This window comes from Phocoena phocoena, chromosome 3 (genome assembly GCF_963924675.1).
Source record: "Phocoena phocoena chromosome 3, mPhoPho1.1, whole genome shotgun sequence".
Lineage (NCBI taxonomy): Eukaryota > Metazoa > Chordata > Mammalia > Artiodactyla > Phocoenidae > Phocoena > Phocoena phocoena.
Genome location: NC_089221.1, coordinates 31,905,056 through 31,929,441, shown reverse-complemented (window position 1 = coordinate 31,929,441; position 24,386 = coordinate 31,905,056). Strand labels below are relative to the sequence as shown.

The following is a 24,386-nucleotide window of genomic DNA, read 5'->3' as shown; positions in this document are numbered from 1 at the left end:
TGAGCAGGTGTTTCTCAAGCCCCCTTCCAGGCCGGAGTAGATTCTCACCAGCAGAACGCGCTCACTCACTCTCTGTCATGTTCCTGCTCCCTCTCTGCCCACCTGTCTCCCCTCCACGCCCCCCCCCCCCCCGCCCCGAAAAGAGAAAACAAGCGTAACAACTAAACAGAATACATCAGGACTGCAGCTTCTGGTGCTCCTCTGCCTTCAGCTTCACTTTTCTCCACTCTTTTTTCTAACTACTGTATCCTCAGCAGAAAAGTCCAGAACCTCACGTAGCCTAGAGGCAGAACTGTCAAAGCCGATGAGAAAGCAAACAGAGCACCTGTGTGCCCACGTTCAAGGGAGGGACCACGCTTATGTGGTTGGTGGCCGAGCCCCGGCCGCTCAGACGCCTAAGACAGAGGGCAGGATACACGCAAAGACACAAGAACTAACAAGCAGAAGACAGATTTTTTTCTTTGTGTTCAATTTTATACATTGATTCTGCATGATCAGTTTTCCTAAACTGAAGGATTTATTGACATTTTTGAATCCTTTAAAATAATTACATTGAGCAGGATACGAACCTGGTAGCCCTTGGGCAGGATGCAGCCTGAAGGTGTATTTTGTTTGGCCTTTAGAATGTATAAAAATATGAGTTAGTTGCTTATGTTTACAAATTTGAGTATTTCATGTAAAATCCCAGACTTCTACCTAGTCTTGAAAAAGGAAAATCTGGCAAAGCAAGGCCCATTGCTGCCACCTTTAGAGCAGGGGGCTGTCCCCACGAAGGACACAGAGCTCTGCTTCGCACCTGCCTGAGTAGTTTCTTCCCTGTCTCACCCCTTTAGAAATTTACATTTGCATTCTTCTGACGTCAAAAGACAGCTACTCTAATTTTGAAAATTAGCTCCTGAAATTTGATAAAAATGTGCTTTCCTCTAAAGAATAAGCCATTGGTGGAAAAAAAGTAAGTTCTGGCAATGCATCTATCAGGAGGGAGCAGGGACAAGTTTTATGGGTCCCTGTTTTCCTGGAGGTGCACTGGAGGGCTCTGTTCATGTATTGTTCCGGCCTCAAATAAGTCCATTTGATAGAGGAGTCAGATCTATTACAAGCATAATATAATATGGCCTAATGACTTGCTCAAAGTTTTCTGTGTAAATGTTATAACAAGAAAGTCCTCTTTATCATTTTGCCTGTTTTCAGGTAAGCTGGCCTTGGCAACAGTGCCATTGATTGTTCTATTCCCAAGCACCTCACCCTGACCCTCGCAGACCTGCTCAGTCATGTCCCTCATGGGTGGAGCTGGCACTGTTGGCACAGTGCTGCTGGCACTGCTGACCTTGTGCTTGTGCCTGCCAACAGGAATGGAATATCCCAACTTGGGGAGGTCTCTCCTAGGTACTCTGGGCAGAGCTTGCCTCCGTGCCACTCCGGTTGAGGCTGAAGCCGGGGAGGTTGGCGGGGGGGTGGATTAAGTGATCTGCACTCAGTCACACCGCTAATTAGTAACGGAGCCAGGATGAGAGCCTTGGTCCACAGTACCCAGTCCCAAGCTCATCCTCAGCCACCTCCATCCCCCGCCTGCCACTTCATGGGACACACTCCTCTTTTCTAGACAACTGTAAACTTATAGTGAGGGATTGTCTCATTTCAAGATAATGTTTAGACAGTCAGTGAATATGGTTTGTGATTACTTTGGTCATGGTTTGGTCTCCTTTATTAAGTTATTCCTGTACACGCCACGTAATTCTATAACTTTAGCAATTGGCATTTTAGACATTCCATGAATACATTTTCATTTTAATAAGTAAGCTCTGCGAAACTGCGATTGAGTAGGAAGTTATTCATCCAGAAAATAATTGTGAACACTTTTGAAATGTATGCTTGTGCCTCGTGTATGTTTGGTCACGATCATTTGTGCTATTGGGATTCGCTTCCCGGGTTTGTGACAGTGCTCAGCAGTAGCCAGGCAGCCATCTTGCTGTTTGCTTTCACTAAGAAGCATGTTTCTTGAATCCTCTTGTTGGGTTCCAGTTATTTAGATGTTCGATCACCTTTCCTTTTTCAAGTTCCTGTTTCTCATATCTCTTCTCACATTTTCTATTTCTGTCTTTTGTGTATTCTGAAAGATTACTCAATGTTTTATCTGTCATTAGAAATCTTTTACTATCAGTCAATGTATGTAATGTGTAAGAGTTATTTTTATTTCTGATTATTCCTTTTTCATTGCATCGTCTTCTTGTTTTTATGACTGTGCCATGCCTGCTCAGGGAGTACTATTTAGAGGTGATTTTCTTTTTGTTTTTTTTTTGTTTTTTTACTTTTCCTATTTCTCACATTATCCCTATTTCCTCTGGGAGTAATCTTTATTTTCCTTTTGGTGATCCTGTTTATCCTGAATTTCTCTTCAGTGATTTAGGCTTTCTTATATGTTTTATGATCCTTAGTTGTCTATCCCAATATAAAAATGAGGCAATATTAGGTCTGACAAGGAGTTTTCAGCACATTCGGAGGGCTTGTTGTCTGGCAAGCTTCATTCAACAGCAGTGGATGCGAACATCATTACTCGGAGGAATCCCTCGGGTTCAGGTGTGGAAGGCTTTCCTCTTTGACACCCATGTCTTTGCTAGCTGCTCTGTGTCCTCAACAATTCTTTTATGTTCTGTAGGAGAACATTTCTGTTGGGAGTGGGGTGTAGGAGCATGTCAGAGTTGACTTCTATAAACAAATCTTGGAATCCTTGAGCTTCAGCCCCATGAATCACTGCATCCTCCTTCACGCACGCACAGAAGATTTAAGTGGCACCATATCCATCCAGTATTGTTTTTCCACCAAATCTAGTAGTCATGTTTGCCTTCTCTCTTCTCCCTATACCTCATATAATACACAAAGTACACTTATAGCACGTATATGTTGTTGGCACTATTCCAAGTGCTTTGCATGTATTTACTCATTTAATCTTGACAGCAAACTTATGAGAAAAATACAGTTATCATCCCTGCTTTACAGATGGGGAAACCGAGGCACAGAGTGGTTAAGGTTACACAGTAGGTGCAAAAGCTGGGATTCAGAGCCTGTGTTTTTAACCACCACTCTTTCCTGCCTATAGTGGATTGATAAGACCCTCCATCTCTTGTACAGATCCTGAATCTGACCACCTGTCACCACCTCCACTCTTGAAAACCTTAGCAGAGGGTCCTCACCACTGATTATTTCATTTGGACTCGGGTTCTTCTGCCTCTCTTCTCCCCTAGAGTCCGTTCTCTATGTAGCAGCTAGAGAAATCTTCCCAAAGTACAGATCGGTTCATGGATCTCCCCTGATTAAAACACTCCAGTGGCTGCTGCTCATCTCGACCTGTTAAAGCCCTTATCCTTTTGATGACCAAAGGCCCTCTGTGGCCTGGCCAGCCTACCTCCTGTCAGCCCCTCTTCCTGACCTTTGAACCTGGTAAGCTGTCCTTGTCTTAGGTCCTTGTATTTGCTCTTGCTACTCTTTCCCTGATCTTACCATGTCAGTCTTCTCGTCAGTCAGATCCCAGCTCAGATGCTAGACCTTCACTCACACACTGTCATGCACATTGACTTACTCGAGTTTTTAAAGATCGTATCAGGACCTTACTTGTTTATGTATGTGTCTCTAGAACTAGCATCTAAGCTCCTTGAGGGCAGGGACTTCGTCTAGCTCGGTGTTGCACCTTTGGTGCCTGGAGCAGGGCCTGGCACTCGCTAGGCTGATGGGTATGTTGGGCTGAACAATGCCTCCCTCCGCTGAAGCCCCTCCCTACCACCCGCCAGATGCAGTCACCGCTCGCCTGCGCGCTCTCAGTTTTCAACAGAAATGTGTTGAAATCTCTCATCTACTGATAGTCCCTTCCCCGTTATATTTGTTGAAGTGTTTGTTACACTTTAGTCATTTGTATGTCATTGTCAATATTTTTGTCACATCTGCAATCCCCCATATGTGATTAATGACCCTAATTTTTTCTTTAAACTATTTAAATTTATGTAAAATAGAAAATATCACAGTGTACATGGAAAAGAAAACCAACATTACTTGTCATGAAGAAGTGACTATAAAAGTTAATATATACTAATTAAAATTAAAAATGCCATCTCACATATCACTTAAAATTGTCAAAACCTCAGTTTTATGCACTGCTTTTCTATACTCTAGCAGTACTGGAGTGTTGATAAATATGTGCTCAGTTATAATCTTGAATTTGAAGCCTATCCTGACCCTATAATGGATCCCGGAGCAACAGCTGTGTCCGATTGTCACATCTCCTAAAGCCAGGGTAGCTGAGTCTGGTGTCTCCGTGGCTTTAACGTGCAGCATGTTTTGGTATTTGTCAGTATCCATTTCCAGTGTTGATGTGCACAGGGTAAGGAGTGTCCTTGGACCAGTTTGAACACCATTTGAAATTCTTCTCCTCATGCAGAGCTGACTACATTGCACAGATGATGGACATTTCCTTATGTTTGAAACGACCATCCCGGATGGGGGACAGTAAAAGAATGAGGATGACTTCAAATTTCCAGTGGCTCTTATTAACAGTTCTTCTTCTATATCTAATGAATCAAGTAAACAGCCAGAAAAGAAGTAAGTGCATCAGAGTCAGAGAAAATGAACTGATTGCAATGTCATTACTGTTTTACTTAAGAAGCGATCTTGAGACTTTATTGAACGCTTCAGGTTGTGGTTAAAATCCATTTCTATGTCATTTTTTTTTTCATGTACTTCTAGTTTCTTTTAAAAAGGCCCATAAAGATAGATCTAAGTATTCTTTCCCCATTAAAAAATTAAGGTATAACTTATATACAGTAAAATTCACCCTTTTAGGATAAAGTTCTGTGAGTTTTGACAGATGCATACAGACATGTATCCACCTGCACAGTCAAGATACAGACCAGTCCGTCATTCCAGAAAATGCCCCTGCTCCTCTGCTGACAGCCCGCCATCCCCACCTCCAGCCAGCACTCGTCTATTTTCTGTCTGTAATTTTGCCTTTCAGAATGTCACATAAATTACATCCAGATATCTGCTTTAAGAAATATATGATTTGTTTTCATTTTATTTAAAAACGTTAAGAATGTTTGTAGGTGTTATCTAGCTTACTCTATAAAGAGCATTTTCATCCTTCTGCCTCTGAGTTTAGTTTTTATATTATTTCCATAATTAAAGAGGTCTTCTCTTTTCCCCCCAAATTACTACTAAATAACTTTATTATGATTACTAATGATTTCTAATGTGTTTCTAATGTTTTTGTTTTCTGTCTTACATAAAGAGCTTTATAATTCATTGCTGTAGTGAATATGATACCAATCACATGTAAAAATTAAAGAAAAAACCTTTTTAATAGAGAATTTGAGATAGAATACCTTTTTCACACTCCTAATTGCTTTTCCCCTCCCTCCCTCTTTTCCTTCCTTCCTTTTGTTCTCTCTCTTTCCCTCCCTCAAGTCCTCTCCTTTCTTTCTTTCCACTGTCTTTTTAGAATGACAGTTTTTCATTGTATAGTGCTTATGTATTCCATGATCTAATGTTATTTTATAGATGTGAGTAAATACTATTAGGACTGTAATCTTCTGAATTATTTGTTACTTTTCAGTTGTTTAGGCCTACACAAAATATATATTTTTCAGAGACTCGTGAGTTTATTACTGTTTATGTGATGTGCTTCATAAAAATCTAAAGATTGGCTATGATTTCTGTGTAGGTGGCAGTCTGATAACAAGCTGTGAAGCACTAGTAGTTAGGAGTACTTAGGAGCTGTGTTTGTGGCATAGGAGGTACATAGTTTTTACTTAAAGTCTTAGAGTTTTGTTTTTTTTTTTAATTTTACTTTTTTGCAAATGGGGTCACTGGAGACTAAAATTCTCCCAGGCGCTCTCTTGGTCCCTTCATTGAATCCATATAGCCACTCCCTCTATTTATCTTAGTTGTCTGGAAGTGGAATTTTTGAGAGAGGCCTAACCCCTAAGTGGTCTAGTGGTTGACCCACTTTCATCAGTTTACTCACTAGCTTTTTTAAACCAAAGCTACAAAAAGAAATATAAAACCAGTCACCTCCTGTGACTGCAGGTTCATCTCTGCATAAAGAACATGGGCCTTCTGCAGACACATATGCTTGTACTTATGGCTGGGGACGGTTTCACTTGTTGACTTTTACAGTGCAGTTAAATTAATAAGCATTTTGTGTGCATGTGCGTGTGTGTGTGCGTGTGCGTATGTGTGTGTTTTGTTTCTCCTTCTCCAGGGACTCCTCGTGATTTGAAGTGTATAACTAACAATTTACAAGTGTGGGACTGCTCTTGGAGAGCACCCTCTGGAGCAGGCCATGGTGCTGCTTATGAAGTTTGCTTTGAAAACGGGTAATGGAAATACTTTGGTTAATTTATAGTTATAATCTGAAGGTTCTTTGTCTTTAAATTTAGAATATAAAGATTTTATTCTGGAAATTTTTAAAAGAAATTTTCAATCTTAGCTCTCTATTTTCTAAAAATCTGGATCTTTCTTCAGTCAGGATGGAAACAAACTCTTCTCCTGGCCACAGCTTTGATTCTTTTATCGTGTGAATGTTGAGTATGGGAAACACTTCTCATGGGCTGTGGATTCTGATCGTCTGTGGGGAAGTTTTACTGGTCTGTCCTAAACCAGTGCCTACCTGTATCAATGAAGTTCAAGTTTGACTCTGCCTAACAGAAAATGTCAGTAATAGACAGGCACTTACTGTCATGTGAAAGGTCTGGAGTAGGCGGTTCAAGGCCAACGTGGGTGCACATGGCCATGAGAGGCCCAGGTTCCTCTTTTTCATGCTACTCAGCCATCTTGAGGGTGTGATCTCTTGGTTCAAGATGATGCTTCAGGAGTGGCTGTCATATCTGCCTTCCAGAAAGCAGGAAGGAAATGGTTTGCTTTAGGAAGACTTCTAAGAAGTCCTGTACAACACCTCTGCTTACATCTCATTGGCGGAACTTAGTGCAGTGGCTAAACTTATTTGCATAAGAGGCTAGGTGATGTGTTCTCATAGCTGATGGCAATGTACTCGGATAAACCTGGGGCAGTGTCACTAAGGAAAGGGGGGAAGTGGACATTAGGAGGCAAGTGGTAGGTTCCGTCACACTGCCTTACCCTCTTAGGTAATCTCGGAGTGGCTGCAAGTCCCGGAGCTTGGAGTGGAAGCCTTCGGGCTGTCTGGAAGTCAGAACACTCTCCTTGCTCCTTCTAATCCCGGCAGGGCTCTGAGTTGTTTAGCAATGCCAGAGAAGTTCAGTGCAGAGCTCCAAGCACGAGTGTGCTGATAAGTGGTCCTAATGTAAATTGACATAAATCTGGATTTAAATACACTCAGATTTTTTTCCCAGTTGGTGTACATTTGTTGAACATTAGTCTAAGTGTGATGGTAATTTATCAGCCAGGACGAGCTTGGTTTTATTGCAGAAACAACCCTCGAATCTTATGTCCTTATTTTCTGCAGTGAAAATAAAGGATTACTCCTGCTTGTGTTTTGTGTCTGTCTTGAGGTCAGCTGGCATCTCTGCCCCTTTTCCCTCCCTCAGGGCCACAGGCCAGGGGGCCCTCATCTCCCAGTGCACCAGGATGGGAGGGGAGCAGAGCCTGCCTGGCTTTTAGAGCCTGCCTGGCTTTTAGAAACTGTGACTTTCACTCACTTTCTCTACAACTAATATCACATGGCCGTGCCTTGTTTCAGAGGAGCAGGGAAGTGCAATCCTCCTGTGAATCCAGAAGGGGAGAATCCGAAAAATCTGGTAAATAGCACTACTGACCGCTGCAGAATCCACAGAGAAGAAGTTATCCTGGCCCCAGGAGTTCACGAGAAGCAGAGCATAATGAGGCTGTGGATTAAGCGCTGATGCTAATTGTCTGTGATGGTCTGAGGGAGCGTTGACTGAGGAGTGTGAGGTCCAGAGAGGCTGTCAGAAGCATGGTGGTGGAGTAGGAATACTCAGTTTTCTCAGCAGAAACTGGACAGAAAGCCATTCCAGTCTGAGAGAATATTGGGTACAATGGTATCAATGTATGAAAAAGCATGATTTAGAGAATTCGGGTGGTTTTGTGTTGCTGGCACGTAAAGAAACCCACACACGTGAGGTTAGCTGACCCTTTCAAGTCCTCAGTCCTCAATTCACTTAGGAATGTGAAAAGGCCTGTGCGGGGCAGGGCGGTGATGCAGGAGACACCCAAAGTCCTTTTGCTTGAATTAAAATTTTATGGGAAATTAGAAATGTATGTGAATAACAAAACGTGTAAACATGCCCTATAAAGATACAGAGGGCCATGGAACCACAGAAGAAAAATTCACTTTTGTCTGAGAGGTAATGGGTGGGAACTAGAAGCACTTTGAAAGCGGAGCTGATGAGAACATGAGAACGTTTTGTACGAGTGAACCGTGAGGCAAAACAGGAGCAGACAAGCTGTTTGAAGTCTCAGTGATGGGGACCCTGTAGTGGTCGGTCCAGAAGGGGGGTGTGGGGGGCAGGGTGTGTGCAAAGGCAGGGTTGGGCGGGGTTTGAAGGCCATGCTAAAGCCCTAAGTTTCTTGATAGAATCGTCTCTGCTTACTCTTGACTTTCTGATACAGTCTGGTTATTTTTCCTACCACCACATTGATGGACTTACCATTTACCTCGCTTTTTTGCAGTCTTAAAATGTGATGTAACCTGTCATATTTTTGTATACAAAAGAACAAAGTATTTTCCACTGAATTTTGTGTTAATCAAGTTTTTATGAAAATTGCGCTCCATTTTATCTGCTAATTAAAATTTGATTTCTTATATTGCAGGTCCCATTCTTGTTATCGATTGGAGAAAAATATTAAAATCCCAGCTCTTTTACCTGGTGATCATGAAATAACAATAAACCCTTTACATGATTTTGGAAGTTTTATAAGTAAATTCACACTAAATGAAAAAAACGTTTGTAAGTATTTGAAAAGAAGATTGATTTGAAAATAGCTCAGAATGGTGCCTTTGCTAGTATTGTGCTGCTTTATAATTGACAGGAATTTACCATTCTTTTATATATTTTGTTAAACTAATATTCTCATTTACCCTGCGACCATACTTCCAATTGTGGAGCATAGCCAAGATCAAGATGGAAGCAAACTCTTCCTCTGGTCAGTCAAATAGACGTCACACAAGTTAAGTTCCTTCCCACGGTTGGATTCTCTTCTCCTACCCCTCTACTTCGTTGATTCCTGCATGCCTTTCAGAATTCCTCAGCCATCCTTAGGAAATAGTCTTTGACCATCCCCTCCCAGAGGAGACCCCATTCCTTTCTTAACGTTCCTTTAGGCAGTCTGTATTTCTCTTTTGTGGTATTTCTCACAGTTGCATAAATAATTTATTATATAATTAGGTGCTTCCTGTGTATTTCCTCTACAAGAAAATGGGTTCCCTGAGGACAGAGACTTTGTCTTCTACACCTAGTGTCTAGTCCAGTGCCTTGCACATAGCAGGCATTTTTTATAGATGTGTTGACCGAATGCCTAGGACGTATGCTACAAGCTGGGTGGAAGCATGAAATAAATCCAGGCTCTTGGAGATGGAAATTTTGCCATGCAATGAGACCTTAAAAACTCCAGTGGTCTTGACTCTCTTAATGGTGGGGTAGGCAGGTTTGTTGCCTTCTGACAACTATTATGGGATGGCATCATAATGATATTACAGTGAGTCTTATAAGGATGACTTATTTTGAAGCAAGGGAAAGAAAATATAAGCAACTTGGTGATCTCTCCAATTTTACAGGCAAGGTGCATGTTTGGAGTGGTCTGTGTCTGACATAGCACAGATTTTGAAAGGATAATAGCAAAGCATGCTGTCCAGGAGCTTAGAACCGGTCTCATTTTCTAGCTGAAGTATTGTCTGGGTAAAGTGCTACTTAGGGCTGTTTTCAAGATAGAGAAGAGCCATGTTTGTTATTTTCTTTCTGTAGTTGTATGTGAGATACATGTGAGATGGTTTTGTGCAGATCAGCCATGATCCCAATACCCAAGAAGAAATATTGTTAATACTTACATGTGTTCTCTATGTGTGTGTGTGTGTGTGTGTGTGTGTGTGTGTGTATAAACTAAAGTTTATATTACTTTATTATAGGCTTATCAGAAGATATAGGTTTTCAAGTTATTATGTAAATAAATCTACATTATAGCTGCCTAGTATTCCATTGAATGGAGGTACCTAATTACTTTGTCATTGATTTTTTTTTTAGCAAATTGTATTTTATTTTTAGCAAATTACATATTTTATTAAAAATTTTTTTTACTTATACTATTTTATTATAATCAATTACCACATCATTTTAAATAGAGGCCTTGTTAAAATTGAACTAGATTGATGTCTTTTTTTTTTCAGTTATACATATACATGTATCTGTTCTTTTAAAAATTCTTTTCCCATTTAGGTTGTTACATAATATTGAGCAGAATTCCCTGTGCTATGCAGTAGGTCATCCTACTGTTGGTTATCCATTTAAAATACAGCAGTGTGCACATGTCAATTTCAAACCGGGGCGGGGCGGGGCGGGGGGCGGGAAGTGTGTGGGGGAGGGATAGCTAGGGAGTTTGGGATTGTCATTGATTATTAACATTGAGATTTTTATTTCTAGTCTTTCAGCATTATTACCAATGCTTTAATGAACATTTTTTGCACATAAATGTTGCTGAATTTGTGTGATGATTTTCTTAGGCTAAATTACTAGAATTGGGAATGCTACATTAAAGACATCCGCTTTTTATGACTCTTGATGTCCGCTACCAGTTGTTCCCCCCACATTTTGAATCTTTTTGCATTCCCACAGACATCATATTAGAGCATGCCTGCTTGTCTGCATCCTTGCCAGGACTGGGTATTGTCTCTCTCTCTTAGTTTTGCGATTTCAATCTGATGGCCCCCAAATTATAGCGCTGTTGTTTTTATATTTCTGTGATTACTCTTTTAAATTATCATTTTTAGTCTTTTCTGAACTATTTATATCCTTCGTAAATTTTCTCTCATGTTGAAATTCATCTTTTTCCTCATTAGTTCACAAGAGCTTTCTGTATAGTATGGTTATCACTTCTGTCCTATTTGCTACAAATACTTTTCCAAGTTTAAAATTTAAACTTTGTGGTGTTTTTTTATACCACCGATTTTCATTTTTATATAATAGAATCTCTTGATATTTTTCTTCATAAGTTTTTGGTTTTGTTATCATGCTTAAATCTTTCATCCATCTGGAATTATTTTGTACTAAGGTATGAGGGAATCTAACTTAATTTTATTCCAGATTTTTAAAAATTTCCCCAGGACTCTGTCAGAGAGCCAGTTTGTGCTGTCTGCTTTTTCAGTAGGGATTGCGAAGGTTCTGTCTGGGAAGCTACTTGAAGATAAGTGTTAGAATTCGAAAGGCGAATCAGGACAGACTCTAGGTGACTTACTTGATGAATAGTTCACTGTTTTTGCATAGCATGTAATTTGTTGACAGCATTTTTAATAATAATGGGCCTCATTGTGATTTGAATATTAGATTAACAGTATCCTAACACTAAGATATTACTACTGCTACTCAAATAAGAAAAATACTGATAGGAAAATGAAAAGCAAATTAGATGAATATAAGAGAGGGAGGTGGGTCCATCAGCAAACCTTTGAACACCTGTCATATGCAAGAGACGCTGTGAAATGATAGTGGAGCTGTGCATTAGAAGATTTGGGTTCTTTGGCAGTTTGCTACTAAATAAAAGTATGAGAAATTAAGTTTTCTCCAAATCTTAAGATGCTTTCAAAAGTATACATATAAAGCAAAGAAGATGTTTAACACATATACATATATCTAATAAGCTTCTTTTTTTAAATTTTTGGCTGTGTTGGGTCTTTGTTGCTGCACGTGGGCTTTCTCTAGTTGTGGCAAGCGGGGGCTACTCTTTGTTGCGGTGCGCGGGCTTCTCTTGTTGTGGAGCACGGGCTCTAGGTGTGCAGGCTTCAGGAGTTGCAGCATGCGGGCTCAGTAGTTGTGGCACGCAGGCTTCCAGAGCACGTGGACTTCAGTAGTTGTGACACACGGTCTCAGTAGTTGTGGCTCACGGGCTCTAGAGTGCAGGCTCAGTAGTTGTGGTGCACGGGCTTAGTTGCTCCGCAGCATGTGGGATCTTCCCGGACCAGGGATTGAACCTATGTCCCCTGCATTGGCAGGCGGATTCTTAACCACTGTGCCACTGGGAAAGTCCCCTCTAATAAGCTTCTAATTGACAAGGGAAAGCACAAAAATAAGTCTTTGTAAGATTTTTAATCTCTAAGTTTCTTAAAATAACCTAAAAATTTGCATCTGTATGAGGCAGAATAAATAACGTGGATCCTATAAAAGAGCTGGGAAAGCTCCCATCTTCTGATGTTCTAAGGCAGAAGGGGCATGGAGGTTATGGGTAAAGATAAACCAGCTTTATTTAAAAAATAAACAAGACTGATGAAATTTTTTCTAGCTGCAGAGTTTGTAGTTTCTAGAAGGCAAGCTAACATTGTCCTCAAGTGTATTTTAGCTGGAGAAAAATGCAGATGACAGTTCGTGGGAGCTTAGGGGAACTTCCCTGGCATACAATGAAGAAGTATACTATGAAGTCGTGAAAAAACTATGTTTAATCTTTTCATTTGTAATTATGGCTGTTACTGTCTTTAGCTGGAAATACTAGATACGACTTGGGTTTTGAAGAATAGCCCACTGCTATTTAGATAAAATGTTAATTATGTGTACTTTTCAGGGAGGGAAGCATTTTAATAGATGAGTGTTGCCTTAATAAAGTACTCTCATGTTTAATAATTTCAAGTTACTACGTTGTGACATCTTGGAACATTTGAAGGATCCGTGTTCTTGGCAGCCTCTGCTCTGTGTGGTTGCCTTGCCACCTTGAACTTGTCCCTCCTGGCACTGAATCAGCTTGTTACTCCTCATTTGCTCCTTCTTTTGTAAAAGCAGTTTCCCGCTTAAACTTCTCGTGTAAAGCATCCTCCACTGTCCTTACGTAGCTGTGTAGCTGTTGACTGCTGCATATTTTAGGCTTTAATCCACATGTTCTGTTTCCTGTGCAACCCTAAACATTTTACGTAAATCCAGTGTAGAGCCCTGTGATCAGTACATTTTAAGTAAGTTTAGTAAAAACTTATTTTTAAGTTCCAAGACTAAGTTATATTACATATAATTTATATTAGTCTGCTTTGCCATTTTTGTTCTTCAGCACGTTCAGCCACCCTCTCTCTGTCAGTTCTCGCAGTTGTGCTGGAAGTGACTTGACTTAATGGTCCTTGAACTTCGTGGGGCAGCACTAGGATAGATATGGGGCCTGAGAGCCTGTGACTCTGGATTTCTTTCAACTTACCTTCACCTTACTGTCATTTGAGGAGAGCACAGGGAAGAAAGAGCCCTTCATACCAGAAAGCCTGAATTTCATAGAACAGAACAGGCTCATACCTTGTGTGTTTTCCACTGATCCCCACATTTTTCATTAATATACTCATTCCTTATAGGTAGGAAGACTTGAAGATGTTGAAGAATACCTTACTCTTTCGGCTACCTTTCTGTTTTGTTTTTTTTAAGTTTACCAGTTTCTCCCTGTGAGAGGCTGTATCCTTGAACGTGGTTTTTCTCTTAACCTTTTGTACTACAGCTTCAGAGCCTACTGCCCTGCCAGCCTTCTTTCTCAGGAATTGACGGTACCCTCACCAGCATCAAAAGACCACCAGTGGTCTTTTCTCAGCCTTCCTCTCTGAACTCTGTTTTCTTGGGCCTGGACGGCAACCCATTTCTTTTTATCTCAGCGATCCCAGATTTCCTCTGGTTTCCTTCTGCTTCTGCGTCATTCCCTCTCGGGATTCTTGCTGGGGTCTCTGGCTCCTTGAAGGTGTGACTGTGTCACTAGCTCTCAGACAAGCTTCGGCTGTTTTGCGTCTGTGTTATGTTCATTTCTGAGCCGCACTCAGCGAGTTCCTCTTGAGTCTGTGTGCACTCTCTGATTGGTCCCCATTCTCACTTACTGTCTGCACCTTCCCCCTCCGTTGATGGCCTTTTTTTCCCCAACACTTAGTCATCCATGGCCAGACCCCCACATCTCTTCACAATTGTCCCTGGTTCCTTTTGCCTTTCTTCCTGCTTTCTGGGCTAGTGACTTGAAGAAATCTTAGATGTTTTCATGTCTTGTGATTACTAATCCTTCATTTCTTTGATCCAGTCATTTCTTTGAAATGCCCATTAGATTTTGTCCTTTCTTTTCCATATATGGCGTCCTGAGCCACATCCTTATTACTATAGCCAGGCTTTCTCCAGCTGTCTCCTGCTGGATCACCTTATCTCTTTCTCAGTCACCTGCAGACCTGTTGCACACCACTGCAAACTAGCATTTCTGAAGGACTTCCCAGATCCTGCCAAGTACTTCTTAGAACCTTGTTGGCTCCCTCAACTCAATGCTTTGGTCACTACCACGGTCTTGCTGCTGTTTGCTGCTGCCTATGCCAGTAGTAGCTCATTGCATCCTCCAGTGGGTAACTTTCCCTAGCATGCAGGCTGTGACTGGAGATGAGTGGGGAAGGGTGCAGAGAAAACAGATGGAAAGGTTTACCAAGGCCAGCTCTCCATAATCTATACAAAGGGAGCTTTTTTACTTCTCTCCAATGTTGTCTGCTTGGAGATTTCAGACCCAGTGACACTGGAGTGTTGTGGGAACTCACTTGCTGTTTGTATTAGAAGATGTATTATGGATCTGAAACAGCGGGCTGGTAAATAATTTTCTCAGATTTGGCTGATGAACAGCTGGGAGCTGCTTATACAAATAAATACATATATTTATTCTCTTTTTTCAGTAGGAGGTGCAAGAATTTACTTTAATCCTTAATTGTTTTTTGATCAAGAAGTAGAGTTTAACGTTAGTTGATTAATGGGATTATAATATGAAAAATAGTTACTTACTTGACTAAGTTTTATCTTTTGTTTCCTTTTTTTAAGCCTTCATTCCAGATGTTCCAGAGATCTTGGATTTGTCTGCTGATTTCTCAACTTCTACATTACACCTAAAGTGGAATGACAAGGGTTCTGTTTTTCCACATCACTCAGATGTCATCTGGGAAATCAAAGTTCTACGTAAAAAGAATATGGAAATCGTAAAATTAGTAAGTTTGAGCAAAAATAGTTTTTTTCCTGTGACATTAAAGAAACTGAATACTTTTTTATAATTTTAAAGTGGCAACAGTGAACCTTTAGATTATTAAAGAAGTAAATCAGATATCCTTTGGGGGTTCATTAAAAACTGTATGCTATGCCTAAAAAACTCACTAAATTAATGAAATAATGTGTAACCATTATAGGAAGGTTAGGAAATTAAGGGAGGATTAATCCATGATTCTGCCACTTGAGCATAGTAAACAATATCTTTGTATATTCCTGTCAAACCTTTTTTATATGCATGTTTTTACATAAATGAAATTAAAAATATACATATAATTTAATTTATATATTACTATAAATTATCTAACACAGACATAAAAATAAATGTTTTGCAACATATTTAGCCATAGTAATTGTTGAGAAATCTATAAGTATAAATCTATAAGTTTGTATAAATCTGTAAGTTGGAATAAATCTATAAGTTTGAATTTATCTGAATCCAAAATAACATTCTTATATTTAATAGTACATGGTTTTTTTAATCTAATTTTAAAATCTTGTTTATGAATAGTTTCCTAATGATCCATCTTTAGTTTGTTATTAATCTAAGGAATAGTGAGATATAGCAGTGAGAAGTATTGACAGCTAGTACATGGGAATTCCCTCTTTCATCCTTTTACTCTTTAATGCACTTGAAATATGCCTAGTTATAGACTTAAGAATTAGAAGACCATGATTTTACAGTTTATTTGCCTAAGTACATAGATAAAATAGTAAAGATAATAAATAGGATTATTCTTTATTTCATAGTCACTGTATTATTTTTCCTTTTTGACAACCTATGTATTACATCCTGAAACAATAGCAGCCATAATTGTAGTTATCTTGTTTCCAATGCTTCTGGCATTCCCCTTCCTGGCACTATTGTGAAAGCTCTCTATATGTTAATAGTTTGCATCTTCACAACAGACCCCTGGGGGAGGCTCTATTAGCATCATTCCCATTTTACAGATGAAGATACAGAGTCACAGGAAGACATTAAGTGGAGGAGCCAGGAATCAAACCCAGAGAGTTGATTCCAGAGTCTGTGCTCTTCCTTAACCAGTACCATCTGTATTGTATTACATAATCAGTATACTTATTTTCATCTAAGATGCCCTCCCTTTCCTTTTCACCTATACAAATTGAATACACATTTCAAGACCCAGGTCAAATCCTATCCCTTATTTTAAAGCCCATTCTAATTACCTCAATGTAAAAATGCTCTCTCTTTTCTTGAGTTTTAATGGCAATTCTTGTGTGTCAGTCTGATTTGCAGCTAACTGTGATATAGCTCTACCATTGTTGTCTCAAAACTATTACTTATTTAAAATTGTATTGTGTAGCTTTTTTTATGGCCTAACATTTTATATTCTGCGTTACTACTTACTGGCTTAGGATGACTTCTCAAAACCTCCTTTTTCTTATTTGTAAAATGGTGCTAATATTTGCTGTAGTAAATGATAGGATATTTATAAAGCTACTAAACAGCTATTAGTTGTTATTACTTCCTTTGGGAGCTAGATGGTTGGTTTGTTTTTTTAACTGAGGGATGCTGGAGTAAGAGGGATACTCTTTGACATGTAAGTGAAATCAAACATAAATGAATAGAAATATTATTCTAAGGTCCTGTAACTCATTGCCACAAGGTGTGTAACAAGACAGCAATGGCAAGATAGTAATTCCCTACTTTTTGGAATATGATCTTTGGAGAAAAATCTTTCTATGTGGAAAAATAGCAAGAGGCAAGAAAAATAGAGCTAGAACAAATTAATTTTAAAAAGTTACTCCTGTCCATAGTAAAATATGACATTTTTATTCATAATTATATTATTAGTATTAGTATTTAAGGTAGAATTGCTTATAATCAGTCATTTTATGACAGGTTATAATGCTATTATTTTGTAATAGCTTAAAGATCATGAAACACTATAAATGTGAGTTTCATTTATAAGTTTAATTTATAGTGTTTCATTTATAACTTGACATTTTCTGCCCGCAGCCTCACAAACAGCTGTGGAAGCTTTGCACTGCGCAAGCCAGGATGTGAATGATGCCTGGGAGTAATGCAGCCCTCTCTCCTTCTCTCATTTTTCTCTCTTGTAAACAAGGAATTCTTTTAGCTGATTCTTTTATTATTTGTCTCCATTTTTCCAGATAGCCTGCTTATGTTGCTGTTATTATTATTTCAGGTTTTTGAGCAATGTTTTATTAACTTCCCACAATGGAAAATGAGAATTTAGTCCTGTCTCACTTCCCAGCCCAGGGACACACACTCGCACGTATGTGCACGCACACGCATGCGCTCTCTCTCTCTCTCTCTCTCTCCACTTATTTTTTTCCAATATCATTATGTTATAATTTTTGGTAGACCAGTATTCATTATTTGGATTACAGTAATGTAAACACTATTTATAACTGAACCAAATAGTGTTTACTATTCTTTTCCTTTTTCTTGTACATCTTCTCGTATTGTCTTGTACTTATAGTTTTTATTTGTCTGCTTCATTAATTCAATCCTAAATTCTTTCTGTGTTGGGTAAATCTGTCAAAATGTTCAAACAAACATCAGTTTTGTCTTTCTGAATACATCTCTCTGAGGGCCTTTTGACTTACTTCCTGACCCTTTTCATGTAAGAGCTCATGTGGATGCTGCCAAATATTTGTATAGCACAAAGTGTGGCAAATAGCTGAGTATTCTGAGGTTTCTCAGGAGCTCCAGCAGCCTCCACTCCCAGTAGCCAACCCTTGGTTTGAAGAGATTAATACCTGGGTATACCTATAACCCATTCAAGACAAACCTCTTTGTTTTTCAACACATTTGTTAGGAAGCTATGGTTCATCCTCATTCAGAGGATTCCTTTTATAGTTGTCTTATGATGGATCCTCTTTTTCCTGAATTCCTTGTTTCCTCATTTTGGTGGAAGCATAAATTCTAGTAGTTATTTGCTATTTTTTGTAGATACTCTCTGCTAACTGCAGTGGTAGCTTACAGATATATTTTATTTAAAAAAATTTAAATTAGTTGCCAGGAAAATTTAAAAGACTGTCAATTCCAAATATTGAGAAGATGCAGAAGGATTGGAACTTTCATACCCTTCTGGTGGGAATGTAAAATGCTACTTGATGAATACATTGAGATACTACATTTCTGAAGATGTCTATTCTGCATTCACTCATGATTGCTAGTTTAGCTGGGTAAAAGATCCTAGGCTGGAAAATTTTCTCAAGATTTTGAAGGCATTGTTCCATTTGCTTCTCATTGTAGATCTATCTTCATCTCTTGTGCTGGACACTCTTTAGGCCCCTTTCAGTCTGAAAACACATGCCTGTCAGCTTGGGAAATTCTTATTTTATGTCTTTGATTTCCTCATCTCTTTTTTCTCCTTTTTTTCTTAGAACTTCTGTTCTTTAGAAATTGTACCTTTCTGACCTTTCCTCTAATTATCTTATCATTCTTACATTCCATCAGTATTTTGCTCTATTTTTCTGAGCAATTTTTCGTAAAGTTTATCTTGCACTTTTGAATTTCTATTAATATACTTTTTAATATACAAGCGATCCCTTTTCTTAGTCCTTTTTTTAAAAAAATTTATCATGTTCTTGTTTCATGGATGCAATATCTCTTCTTATCTTTGAGGATATCAGTGATTTAAAATTTTTTTTCTTTCTGTGCATTCTGTTTTTTCACATTGCTTTTTTGTTGTTGTTGTTTTGATCTTTGACTTTCACATTAGAACTTTTTCTCCACTTTCTGGTCATCCTGGTTGCTGCTCATATTTAAGTGAGTGGTTCTTGAAAAAATAAAACAAGTCTAATTGGAACTTTTGTTTGCCTGGGCGGGACTTGTTGGCTGGGGCATCACTGTATGTGATTAGGATGGGCTGTCAAACTGGAAAAATCTTAATATTATTTTAGGTTTTTATCTTGACCTGTTCATATGCTCCTTAGAAAAGTTTGCTTAGACTCTTACCTGGTGAGTATGTACCTGGCCATCAGTATCCTGGGGGCTGAGTAGGGAAGAGGGCAGGAGTGCCCCAGCCTTTAGAATGCGTAGTTAGTTACCATTGCCCATCTGCTTTCCAGTGTCCAGAATCTTACCAGTATTGTTTCTTCAATTTTTTGCCCTTGTGCATCTGTGCCTTTAAAAAAAAAAAAAAATCTTGTACTTTTGTTCTAGAGGAATTTCATGAAGTAAAGAGAAGGAAGTACATTTATTTAATCTGTTGTCTTTAACCAGAAGTCCTAAGGTCTCTTTTAGTATATCCTCATATATTTGGTTGAAATCTTGCCCATTTTCCACAATTGAAATTAAGCTTTCTATGTTGTTATAAGTTGCATATTTAAAAATAAAATTTGAAATATATGACACTTATATAAAAAAAAAAATCCATTCTAAAATAATAGTTTATTTTGTCGAAATGCTCTCCTCTCTTTGACTTTAACCCTTGGAGATAAAGAAAGCATTAACTGTTTTTTCTCCATGGAAAATGGGACCATTTTAGGCAATGGTGTATTTTCTCATGAACTGTATTGAATGTTTTGGAATATTAACAACTTGTGTAATAATGAAGTAGGCCCTAAAGTTGAAGAAGTAAACATAAATGAATCATAATTATCATTACTACAACTCTCCTTTTATGCCTTATAGAAAACAGATAGTTTTACAAAAGAACAAAGCTTTGATTTACTTAGCTGGTAATTGTATACAGTCTGTTGTGTTTTTTTTAACCCTAAGAGAAAGCAGGACATAGTACTTGGAAATAGAATTTTGTGTTTGTGTTCATTTTGTAGGTGACCCACAATACAACTCTGAATGGCAGAGATACAGTTCATCACTGGAGCTGGACCTCAGACATGCCCTTGGAGTGCGCCACTCACTATGTGGGAATTAGATGCTACATTGATGAGCCTCAGTTCTCTGGTCGCAAAGAGTGGAGCGACTGGAGCCCACTGAAGAACATCTCTTGTAAGTGCATATTTAAAGGATTTTCATTTCAGATGAATTAGATTAGTCTTGCTTAAGGGTAGGGTTTAGCTCACGGTTTTAGTTCTCTGAACCCCATTTGGATGCATGAGGGTCACCTGGGGATCTTCCAAGTCTTCTGCCCCAGAACATTTTGATTCAAAAACTCTGAGATAGGCTTCAGAAATCTGTATTTTTAAAGAACATACTGAGTGATTAGATAAGCATCCAGGTTTAAAAAATCACTTCGAATAGACATTGGGAGAACATTTAAAAATTTTATGTAGGCGGTAATGAGATCAAGTCCATATTTTTAAAATAGAGCTCCCAATTTCTTGCCCATAGAGCAGACTGCTGTGAGCTGCAGTTACTGCAGAGAACATGGGAATCCGCAAGTATAGGACTTGCTTGGCAGTCCAGTGGTTAAGACTCCGAGCTTGCAATGAAGGGGGCGCGAGTTTGACCCCTGGTCGGGGAGCTAAGATCCCGCATGCCAAAAAAATAAAATTAAATTAACAGTGTGAATCTGCAGGTATATCAAAAATCATCTGTACGTTGACTAAAACTCATGCAGGTATAATGTTGGCAGTGTGAGAGAGGGCCTAGAAAATTGTTGACAATAAAATAAAGTGCTTTGAAAGGCTGGTAATCATTGTAGATTATTTACTCTAGTGACAATACGGAGAAATGGATCAGAGGGAGGAAGGACTGGAAGCAGGCAGATTAATAAGGAAATCTTGTAGTTCAGCAAAAGACAGTGAAGGTATAAAATAGGACACCTGGGTTTAGAAATGAAAAGAGGGAAGAAGTATGAAAACACTGAAGAGACCGAATTAGAATTAGTGACTGGTAGGGGAGAAATAGAGCCGAAGATGACTATTAGTTTGGGCAGCTGGGTAGCTGGTGATGCTGTCCAATGAGACAGAAACTATATGAACAAACTAGGTGGGAAAGATAAATTTCAATTTTAATGTGTTGAGCTTGAGGTAGCTGTGAAGTGCGTGGGAGCAATTTCTCATTGTCAGTTGGGAATACAAATTCAGCATCCAGGTGATTAGTTCGAACTGGAGATACACAGTTGACCCTTGAACAACTGGGTAACCCCCAGGGGCTCCGACCCTCCATGTAGTGGAAAATCCACACATAATTTATAGTTAGCCCTCCATACCCGTGGAACCTCCGTATGTGTGCTTCCACATCCGAGGATTCAACCAACCGCAAATCCTGTAGTACTGTAGTATTTACTATTGAAAAAAATCCACACGTAAGTGAACCCATGCAGTTCAAACCCGTGTTGTTCAAGGGTCAACTGTGTATTTGAGAATCGTTAACATATGTGATGTGAAAATTTTTAAATCTTGGAGGTTAACATAACTCAAGGAAAGGGGCATGAAGACCAAGGACACATCTCTTAGAAGCTTGTATGAGGAGGGGAGGATGGAAGAAAATGAGGCCAGCAAAACAAACAGCAGCCAGAGGGTTAAGAGTAGCAAAAGTAAGTAGTCTACACCCCAAGAGAGAAGGGAGTTTTGAGAAGGAAGACTTTAGGCAACATACCAGATGCTGTGGAAGTTGAAGGAAAGATTACTAAGACGTGGCCACTGGATTGAGCAGTTAGGCCGTGGAGCCATTTAGTAAAGTGGCCAGAGTAGAAGCCAGATTGCGGTAGATTAAAGAGTGAGTAGGTAGAAAGGAGACTAGAGATAATATTTTTAAATTGGCTATTTAGGAAAATAAAAACAAAAGGGTGACTTTAACCTACAGAGTTGGGATTTTTTTTAGAAAGTGCTTTTTAGGATGTGGAGTATTTAACCATGCATGTAAGCTGATGGAAATGAGGACATCTGATCTAAATACATAGAATAATTTCAAAGGAATGGAATTATTTAATGTGTACCTTTTTCTTGGTGTGGATTTTTCACATGTGGATAAACCCACTTACTTTGAACGTTTAGACTTCTTAGATATTAACCTGTGACCTTACACGGTGACCTGCAGTCCCCTCTACTCCCCGCCCCCATCACCCCATCATAAGTAAATAAAACCACACACATTTTTATTTCTTGTGTATGTCTTGCTCCTTTGAAACCTGGGGGGCATACCTTATCTTTGGGCCACCATAATTACAAAGTACCTAACAGTGTGTTTTATGTACACTGGGCTAATTTATGTAAAAGACTTCTAAAGTATTTATAATTCCTTTTGCTCTTTCTAGGGTCTCCTGATTCTCAGACTAAGGTTTTTCCTCAAGACAGAGTGCTACTTGTAGGCTCAGATATAACAGTATGTTGTGTGACTCAAGAAGAAGTGTTATCAGCACAGATTGGCAGTACATATTGTCCCCTTATCCATCTTGATGGGAGAAATGTTGCAATCAAGATCCGTAATATTTCTGCTTCCGAAAGTAGTGGAACAAATGTGGTTTTCTCTGTAGAAGATAACATGTTTGGAACAGTTATTTTTGCAGGATGTAAGTATATAATTTTTTTTTTTTTTTAAGAAAAGAGTTCCTATTAATCTGTTTTGGTCCTCTTTGAAAGCCTTAATGCTTTTTCCGGGGGATGATTTTGTTTCTTTCTTATTTTTTTATTCTTTGATACAAATGACATATGAGGGTACCAGCATTTTTGCTTGTTTTAAGGTGAGTTCTAAGCTTGTTTTCTACATACCTGTATCTATATAATTTGTAGCTTTTGTAATAAAGATTTGAAACATTCATCTGCTAATTTTTAGTTTAAATTCTTAGTTAACAGCTTTGTTGAGTCAAGGGCAGGTAGTATATAATATTTCTTACTCCTACATCATTTAGGAGTTTCTTCATATAAATTAATTTCCCACCTAATTAAAGCATACCTTTTTTTAAAGTACCTGAATTAAAGAAATTGTAATGATTTTACACAAAATCTTTCAAAAGCATAACCTACACTTCTCTGATGAGAGGAGGGTGGCTGCAGGACATGGGGGGAGGAAGAGTCCCCCTCTCACTGTGTTCTGTGTCTGATGTACTCTCCATAACGCAGGGGCATCTTTTAACCTGGTCACTTCTACATTCCGTGACGTTTCCAAAAGTTGTTGTGGGTGGACTGCCCTACCTATATGGCTTGTGTTGTGCATCCACAGATACTTTTTTTTTTTTTTTTTTTTTTGTGGTACGCGGGCCTCTCACCGTTGTGGCCTCTCCCGTTGCGGAGCACAGGCTCCGGACGTGCAGGTTCAGTGGCCGTGGCTCACGGGCCCAGCCGCTCCGCGGCATGTGGGAATCTTCCCGGACCGGAGCACGAACCCATGTCCCCTGCATTGGCAGGCGGACTCTCAACCACTGCGCCACCAGGGAAGCCCCACAGATACTTTGGTATTTAGAGTTTTTCTGTCCCCTCCCCTGTGGTAACTGTAATGTCATAATGCACTGATGGCTTTGCCTCCAGCAGTGCTTCCCTTCCTGCTCACATTCGGAACTTAAAGTTTCTAGTGGTCCAAGGGTCTCATGAATAAAGTGTGTGAAATGTAGTGAATGGATTTTGTCATTTTCTTTTGCTCACTCAGTGATTTTTCTTTCCTTTTCCTTTTCCTTTTCCTATGCTTTTTTTTTCCTTATGATTGTCGGTTATGCTGTGGATCAGCCGCTTTCAGTCACTTTTTTACTTCCATAGAAATTTATGATAAATTACATTCAGTTGCTGATAGATTCCCAAGGGAAGGGGATTAGGTGCCCTTCTCAGCTTGATGGCTGTAACCTTACTCTATTTTTGCCTTCCAGTAAGGCATTTTGGAATTCAAGTGAGAGTGAGGATATATTCAAATTTAAATTTTAGAAATTTAAATAATTAAATTTTCTTTCCTAAATGGAATTTTAGGAAGTGATGTGCAGCATTCCTCACAAATGATCATGGAGTCTAAGTAAAGAACCAGTGTAGTGAAACTGCTTGATAAGTGATACCAAAAAGTGAGATACTCACTTAAAAGAATGAAATAAAAAATTAAAACTTAAAAGATGAGAATATTCACTGTTTTTATTGTTTCTAACAATGTTCTAGTCTTTTATCATAGTGCTATTTAGTTCATAATTTAGCTTTCATTTATAACATTTGGAGGTTGAAATATTGATCAATATTTGTCATTTCAGGAACAACAGTAACATTTCACTTCAGAGGGAGCTCTTTAGAAACTTGCAGCAAGGGCAGACTGTGGTGTGAGTTAGGGATCAAGATTTTCTTTCCTTTCCCTTATGGGTAGCCTGTTATCCC

The 24,386-nt window shown here is 39.0% G+C and overlaps 1 protein-coding gene across 2 annotated transcripts in view; it reads left to right on the top strand.

Moving 5' to 3' along the window:
* Nucleotides 1-4,448: 4,448 nt before the first annotated feature.
* Nucleotides 4,449-24,386, top strand: part of LIFR (LIF receptor subunit alpha) — a 52,300-nt gene continuing 32,362 nt past the window's right edge. For both annotated transcript variants that reach the window (XM_065873533.1, XM_065873534.1), the window contains exons 1-6: nucleotides 4,449-4,590; nucleotides 6,248-6,362; nucleotides 8,794-8,930; nucleotides 14,979-15,142; nucleotides 19,971-20,145; nucleotides 22,358-22,612. In XM_065873533.1, the coding sequence (XP_065729605.1) occupies nucleotides 4,449-4,590; nucleotides 6,248-6,362; nucleotides 8,794-8,930; nucleotides 14,979-15,142; nucleotides 19,971-20,145; nucleotides 22,358-22,612 (988 nt within the window). The remainder of the gene's footprint in view (nucleotides 4,591-6,247; nucleotides 6,363-8,793; nucleotides 8,931-14,978; nucleotides 15,143-19,970; nucleotides 20,146-22,357; nucleotides 22,613-24,386) is intronic.